General features: G+C 50.0%; 1 protein-coding gene across 1 annotated transcript; it reads right to left on the reverse strand.

Moving 5' to 3' along the window:
• Positions 1-329: 329 nt before the first annotated feature.
• On the reverse strand, positions 330-1,427 carry LOC308529990 (C-C chemokine receptor type 5-like; the record flags this gene model as incomplete). Its single annotated transcript, XM_081106403.1, has 1 exon — positions 330-1,427. The coding sequence occupies one exon, from the start codon at positions 1,425-1,427 to the stop codon at positions 330-332; it is 1,098 nt and encodes a 365-aa protein (XP_080962529.1).
• Positions 1,428-8,250: the final 6,823 nt, after the last annotated feature.

The following is an 8,250-nucleotide window of genomic DNA, read 5'->3' on the forward strand; positions in this document are numbered from 1 at the left end:
CCTGTCCACTGCCTTGTGCAGGCAAGAAACTATACAGCACGTGTCTTGATTCATTTTGTTGTGCCTGGTCAGGCAACCAAACTCAAGCATCAGCAATTCTTGGGGGACAATTTTTTATAATAAACTTTTGCAGGGAAGGGAGTGTTCATCGATTGCTGAGGTCCGTGGAGGGCAGATGACAAGGTGGCTATTTCACCCACTCGTTTTGGTTCCAGAATGGAAGGGCAGATGCCAAATAGACGGGTGGATCTTTGGCCTTCTAGGACAGCCACTTCCTTTCTGAAATAGCTGCTCCCACCCCCAGCCTAGGGCTAAAAACCGAGTGCAGGTCACAAGCCAACAGAGATGTCCTGCTCCCCCGTGGAGCGTGTGTAGACAGAGCCCCCGCGCTCGGGGGCCTCTCGCTGGAAGATGGGGCAGTGTTTGAAGAGGTGGCGGGCGATGTGCTTTTGGAAGAAGCCTGAAAGGTAGTTTCTGAACTTCTCCCCGACGAAGGCGTAGATGATGGGGTTGATGCAGCAGTGCGTCATGCCCAGGGTCTCCGTCACCTGCATGGCTTGGTCCAGCCGATTGGAGCTGCTGCAGTTGTTCAGGCCGAAGAACTCCTGGAAGGTGTTCAAGAGCAGGACGAGGTTGTAGGGAGCCCAGAAAAGGAAGTAGACGATCATGATCGCGAAGATGAGCCTCACGGCCTTGTGCCTCTTCTTCTCGTTGCGACACCGAAGCAGGGTCTTCAGGATTCCCGAGTAGCAGACGACCATGACCAGCAGGGGCAGGACCAGGCCCAAGAGGACCATCTTCAAGGTCTGGAAATTCTTCCAGAAACGATACTGACTGGTTGGGTAGTGAGGGCTGCAGGTGCAACGAGACACCTCTTGTTGGGATTTGGTGAAGATGATTCCTGGGAGAGAGGCGAGCACGGCCACCACCCAGGTGACCCCACTGGTCACCACCCCAAACGTGACCGTCCTGGCTTTTAAAGCAAACACAGCATGGACGATCGCCAGGTACCTGTCAATGGTCAAGAGGATGATGAAGAAGATTCCGGAGAAGAAGCCGATAAAATAGAGGCCCGTCAGAAGCCGGCACATGGTGTTCCCGAAGACCCACTGGCCGGCTGCGTAGTGAGCCCAGAAGGGCATGGTGAGAAGGAAGAGCAGGTCGGAGAGGGCCAGGTTGAGCAGGTAGATGTCAGTCATGCTCTTCAGCTTTTTATAGTTGATCAGGATGAGGACGACCAGCAGGTTGCCCACAAACCCGAAGATGAACACCAGCGAGTAGAGCGGAGGCAACAGCCTGGCCGCGATGTGCCTCACGTTGGTTTTCTGGCAGGGCTCTGAGATGCTGTAGTCAAGGTAATAGAATGTGGTTGGCACTTGATCCATCGTGGTTGGCACTTGATCCATCGTGGTTGGCACTTGATCCATTGTGTTCAGCCCTGTGGATACAGAAGCAGTGATCACTGATCAAGCCCCAGAAGGCACCGAGGGGCCCACCATGTCTGCAAACGCTTTTACACATGAAGGGGGCCCTAACATGGATACATAAATTTCTACATTTAACTGAGCTCCTTTTTTTGGGGGGGGGGGGGGGGAGGCACAGAATGAACTCTGAAAATAAAGGGAAAGCTTGCCGCTAGCTTCCTTGCTTATTTGCTCTGTTGGGGAAACTCATGAAAGGACCCATAGCCACATGGAGTGGCTGAAACTTTAATAACAATTTCAAGAAATGGAGTCGGGCACCATCAGTCCAACACTGCCTTACAATCTACGCCGAAGCCGCCATTCCCTGGAGTGGGCTTCCGTGAGCATCGCCTCGGGCGTGCTCTGGTCATTAGGTTTCCCAGGGTGCCAGGCATGCCAACCACTAAGCTACCCTGAGGCAGCTAATCCTCAAGGTGACCCAGGGAGGCAGGTCACGTGACTCTTCCCTTGTTGCAGATGAGAATCTCCAAGTCCAGAGAGGAGGCAGGACTTACCCAAAGACACACGGCTGGGGAGCAACTGATTCGGAACCCAGGCAACCTACACTCACCCATCATGTCATCCTGTCCCTCTCTCCTTGGTGAGAGAACCAACGGGCAGGGCCATCAGCTTGGTCTCTCTCTCTCTCTCTCTCTCTCTCTCTCTCTCTCTCTCTCTCTCTCTCTCTCTCGTCAGAACGAAATGGGCTTGCAGATGCTGGGTCCCCGAGAAAGTCCTAAGAGCCAGCAGCCAATTGTAACATACATTGTCCCCTTTCCTCTGAAGTTTGTAACATGTCCCCTTTCCTCTGAAGTTTGTGTTTATAGTTCCTGAGTTGCGATGAGTAAGAGGTCTCCACATCCACAAGGAATGGCCAAGTGGGAAATGTTCCATCTGCCACCACCCTTCCTGGGTTAGCTCCGTTCCTTCGCAACCCTCCGCTTGCCCCAGCTCCCCACGTTCCACTTCTGGCCTGAGAAGTCTCTCTAATCCTGGGCAGCTGGGGAAGAACATCTCCCTTTAAAGTTCTGAGCCAGAAAAAGGAGCACACACGAACCTGTGCTGTGAGACTCATATGTTAAAGGGAGACTTTGATATTTGTAATGATATTAATTTGGGCAATTTTCAGCCTTCCTCTCTTCTGGGGAGGGGGGGGGGGACCACACCAAAAGAACCAGACTGAGATGCAACTTCTGGTGGGGCGCATGTTCAGAGGGCATCCTGCCGGGGCGGTTTGTCCTGATCAGAAGGTAATCGCTACCCAGATTTCGCCAAGAATCCCCTCTCTGACAAAGCTTTCTTTTGAAAGGTCGGGGCTTCCAAAGAAATAATACTGTTTCCTTTAGAATTTTTCATTCATAATCATGTTTTGTATCTTCGATGTTATCACCGTCTGAAACTCATTCTAAATTCTAAGCCTTTCCTGATCGTCGAGATGATCGTTTAAGATAGTCCTTTGAGCACCTGGTGCTTGTCTAATGTCCCCTATGGGTTTCCTGTAAAGGCCTGTGCTCATCACAGAAGCTGAGCTAACTCATAGGCAAAGTGACTGAGAGGCGACTTACCGGGAAGTTTCTGGTGGGGACGATGTCTTAGCTCTTCTGACCAGCTGAGCTGTGCAAATCAAGCATATAGCAGCAGACACACAGGAAACTTAAGCAGCTTCTACTTAAAGGGGGGGTGGAGTTGTAATGCCTACGTATATTGCAGGGCAAAAAAAAATCAGTAAACAGTTCTCCTTTTTCTTTTCCTTTTTCACTTGAGCTTTAAATAGGCTGGGGAGTAGATTTCTGGTCTGTAACGTGGGCTTCCCTAGTTACACTGTTTTCTTCAGGTTCCCTGCTCATCCAACTACACAGTGTCTGTTAGGAAACAGAAGGAACGGTAGGATATTGGAACTAGAATATTCACACGTATCTAGTGAAAAGCCCTCGCTTTACTGAAAAACAAAAACAAAATCCCTGCTGTCCAAGGGGCAAATGATGTGTGCAAGGCCTCAGGGCTTGTCAGCGTGAGGCCCAAAGGCCGAGAGATCCCCATCCTCTTCCCATTTGTTGTCAATGAGGCCAACTCAAAACGACTTGAAATTGAGAGGGGAATCCTTCATAGAAACCCCCTGCCCCCCTTCACCCGTCCTTCTCCCCACCGCCTTGCCTACTGCAACTTATACACGCACTCAGCACCCTAAACGTTTTTCTCTGTAAACGAAAACAACTGGTTACCTAAAGCATTTTAACTGTAGGCTCACCTGTGAGCGAACCCCGCTGCCCGCCTTTCTCTGGGGTATCTAGAGGGGCACGTCAGTACGAGTTTTCACTCTACCTCTTCACTGTTTTGCAGCCCTCTGGCCCCGAGGGCATTGGTGGGTGCGTGTACTGTGCCAGGTATAGCGGCGGCAGAGTTCCCACTCCCAGAATACGATCTATCTGGAGCTATGAGAACTTTTCAACATGAAATGGGCAACAAATGCCAGAAGAATAGGGTCGAATTCAGGACTAGATGACAATACTAGGCGGTCACATCAAGCTTTCTTGGTGGTAGGTGACTTATCTAAAAACCTCAATTGTTGCCCGCCTGGCTTGGCTCAGTGATTGAGCATCGACCTATGAACCAGGAGATTACGGTTCGATTCCCAGTCATGCCGGGTTGTGGGCTTGATCCCCAATGGCGGGGTGTGCAGGAGGCAGCCAATCAATGATTCTCGCTCATCATTGACGTTTCTCTCTCTCTCTCTCTCTCCCTCCCTCCCTCCCTCCCTCCCTCCCTCCCTCCCTCTTCCTTCCTCTCTGAAATCAATAAAGATAGATGATAGATGATAGATAGATAGATAGATAGATAGAGTGGTTCTCTGGGGTCCTTGTACTAGTTTAGAGCTGCTTAGTATCAGCAAATGAGAAGCTGAAAGAGTGAAGCTGACGCCTGGTGCCTGGAGACCAGGGGAAGCCGGGAAAGCACAGGGATAGCCCCCCAATCCAGAACCGCCCCACATGGGCACATATGTTTGTGTGACCACAGAGCCCAATGGCTGGTCAGCCTAACCAGGACAGGGAGCCATAAGGAAAATGTCCCCCGTTCATCCTGTGTGTCATTCAAGCAGCAGCGACTCGAAACCATACCCCGCAGTCATGTTGCTGGATTTCAACCCCAGCGCTATTTACTATGCGACCTGAGCAAGTTACGGAAACTCTCCAGGACTCAGTTTTCTTATCTGGGAAATGGGGCAACAAATCAAACACACAAACCTACTCGATAGGTCTGTGGTCAAGATCGAGTGATACACAGACCCATAGACACAGAGAACGAGCTACTGGCTGCCCAAGGAGCTGGGTGGGGACGTGAATTAAACAAGGGAGGGAATATTCTAGGTGGCCTGTGGTTTCTCAGCAGGGCTTAGGAAAATAATGTTAACGTCTATCGCTTCTATTGTGCTTATTCTGTGCCGGGTGGGAGGGAGGGGATATCGAATGATGCGACGAGTATAGATCCTTTTGCAGATGCCTGTCCTCTGTGGGTTCGTTAAGCAGGGAACTATAAAGGTGCTTTAGAAAGAGTTCACAAAACGGGTAGCAAAGAAATGGATGTAAAATGTCACAGAAGGCAGGTGCAGCTTTGGTTCTGGTGTTTCCTGCTGATACACTGGCGAGGATCTCAGATGCTGCTGGAGGTTTCTGCAGGAGCCAGTGGTTGTTTCAGACTTTCTCACATGGAGCTGGGGCTTTGCTCCGTGTGGGTCACTGGGGTGGCTGAGGACCTGACGGCGTGCTCACCCCTAGAGGGCAGTGTGGAGCAAGGAGCAGGCTCCCTCGCCCACACTGTGGTGCCCACTCACCCTGTGCTCTCGGCCAAGAGACTTCCTCTCTAGGCTTCCATTTCCTCATCTGTCCAGTGATGTCTCAGGCCTGGGGGCCGGGAAGGCAGCTCCCCACTTAAATAGTGAATGACTCCGGGCCATGGTGGTTTGCAAAATACACATTAAATGGGAATAAGGCAGAGACGAGGAATCACAGCTTAGCAGGGTGTCTGACCCCCTCCCAGGTTTCTGGGCCCAGAGGTGAGTTCAGGTCAGCGCCTGCGATAGGGGTCTGTCCCAAGATGCACAAGGGAGTGAGAACCAGTGGGAAGGGAACTTCTTCAGCATTTCATCAGCGAAACACTGTTCTGGATATAACAATGACAACAAATGATTTTGTTTCCTGGTCTCTGCTTCCCTTGTCACTCGGTCCCTCCCACTCTCCAAGGCTCCCATCCTCAGAGGCAGGGCATTCAGACTTCCTGCCAGAAACGGTCTTTTGACTGCTCTGCCACTCGCCTCCATATGATGTCCGTATTGGAGGGTGTCTCAGGCCAGTCCTTAAACAGCTGCTCTACATCTGGTCATTGCCCCCAAGTTCCAAGAGTTGCTTCACGCTCCATACCCAGGCCATCTCTGGACCATGTACTCAGAGCATCGTCCACAGGATGAGGAGAACATCGGTCTTCTCCTGGGGTTTGAGAGGTCACCTGTTTGAGCACAGGGAGCTCAAACCTGCCACACAGCAGCTCACATGAACATACCTGGGGCTCAAATGGACTGTAGGTCAGTGTCAGTCAACACTGAGATAGGCTATAAAAATAACAAACGCATCCTTTAGTTTTTTAAACAAATGTCTAATTATAAAACCAACACATGCTCATTGTATGAAGTTGGGAAAAACAGGAAAATGGGAAGTGGGAGGAAATTAGGCATATTCTCACAATCTCAAAACAGTCCCTCTCAACATACGTTGTATTTTAATCCAGACCTTTTCTTATGTGTACTTTTTGGTTAATTGCCCTCCCATGTGTACCAGTTCTGGGTGCTGCTCTTTTTCTTATCAGACTAAAGATGACTTTGTAGGCACTGGCTCACATTATTCAACGTCTTATATCAGGGGTCCTCAAACTACGGCCCGCGGGCCACATGCAAATACAAATATTGTATTTGTTCCCGTTTTGTTTTTTTACTTCAAAATAAGATATGTGCAGTGTGCATAGGAATTTGTTCATAGTTTTTTTTAAACTGTAGTCCGGCCCTCCAACGGTCTGAGGGACAGTGAACTGGCCCCCTGTTTAAAAAGTTTGAGGACCCCGGTCTTATATAGTTCTTTAGCTGTTATTTTTATTGAGGTGTAACTGACATGCAGCCTAGTGCACTAGCCCTAGGCGGACAGCTGGGAGAGGCACCACACAACCACCACCCAGATCGAGATGACAGGAAATGGCCCTGTCACCCCGAAGGCGCCCTTGTGCCCTGCCCAAAGACCAGGGCACTCTGACTTCTATCATCAGGGATTCGATGTGCCTGTCCTTTAACCTCCTCTAACTGGATCCCAGACTCTGGCCTCCTTCCTGTCGGCTTCTTTTGTCCAACAGAGCCCTGTAAGTAGACAGCTGGGCGTTTCCACTGGTCACTGGTATGGACAGCTTGTTTGGATGTTGCTGTCAGTCTCTGATCTCCCCACCAAGGAAGACACTCCGGGTGTCCCCGAAGCCACCTTCACCAGGAGAGCCAGAGTCCCTATAGTCCTCGAAGAAAAAGGGAGAACCCCCACCCCCCCGCCCCCACCCCGCAACATGCACAGACACACCCCCCAGCCAGAGCCACACTGTGTCACCGGTGTGCCTCAGCAATGATGCTGGCGTCCTGTGATTCCCATCGCCCTTCACCCTCTGCCTCAGACACCCGTCCTGAAGAGGGTTGGGAGGTCACCATGGTGTTCTCTATTCCCGCTGTCTCTGTCCTCCAGACCCTTTCCAGGATAACCCCGTCCTCCAGCCCACGCACCATGCCCCCGATGCCCTGGTAAATCATCAAGCCACATAGGCACGTGCAGACTGTCCACCTCACCCCTTGGTTAGACAAGGTGGAAACCCCCTAACTCCCCTGAAAAGTCTGCTCTTGGATTTGGGGTATTTTTTTCTTTCTTTCTTTTTTTTAATTGTTTTATTGCTTAAAGTATTACAAAGAGTATTACATATGTCTCCTTTTTTCCCCACCCTTGACAATCCCCTGGCCTCCCCTATCCCCCAGTGTCTTATGTCCATTGGTTATGCTTATATGCATGCATACAAGTCCTTCGGTTGATCTCTTACCCTCCCCTCCTGCCCCGCAACCCTCCCCAGCCTTCCCGCTGTAGTTTGACAGTCTTTTCGAGGCTGCTCTGCCTCTGTATCTATTTCTGTTCATAAGTTTATAATGGTCTTTATTATCCATAAATGAGTGAGATCATGTGGTATTTTTCCTTCATTGACTGGCTTATTTCACTTAGCATAATGCTCTCCAGTTCCATCCATGCTGTTGCAAATGGTAAGAATTCCTTCTTTTTTACAGCAGCATAGTATTCCATCGTGTAGTTGTACCACAGTTTTCTAATCCATTCATCTACTGATGGGCACTTAGGCTGTTTCTAGATCTTAGCTATGGTGAATTGTGCTGCTATGAACATAGGGGTGCATATATCCTTTCTGATTGGTGTTTCTGGTTTCTTGGGATATATTCCTAGAAGTGGGATCATGGGGTTAAATGGGAGTTCCATTTTTAGTTTTTTGAGGAAACTCCATACTGTTCTCCACAGTGGCTGCACCAGTCTGCATTCCCACCAGCAGTGCATGAGGGTTCCTTTTTCTCCACATCTTCTCCAGCACTTGTCGTTTGTTGATTTGTTGATGATAGCCATTCTGACAGGTGTGAGATGGTACCTCATTGTTGTTTTGATTTGCATTTCTTGGATGATTAGTGACTTTGAGCATGTTTTCATATGTCTCTTGG

The sequence above is a fragment of the Myotis nattereri genome (assembly GCF_964212035.1).
Source record: "Myotis nattereri genome assembly, chromosome: 14".
In the NCBI taxonomy this organism is placed as follows: domain Eukaryota; kingdom Metazoa; phylum Chordata; class Mammalia; order Chiroptera; family Vespertilionidae; genus Myotis; species Myotis nattereri.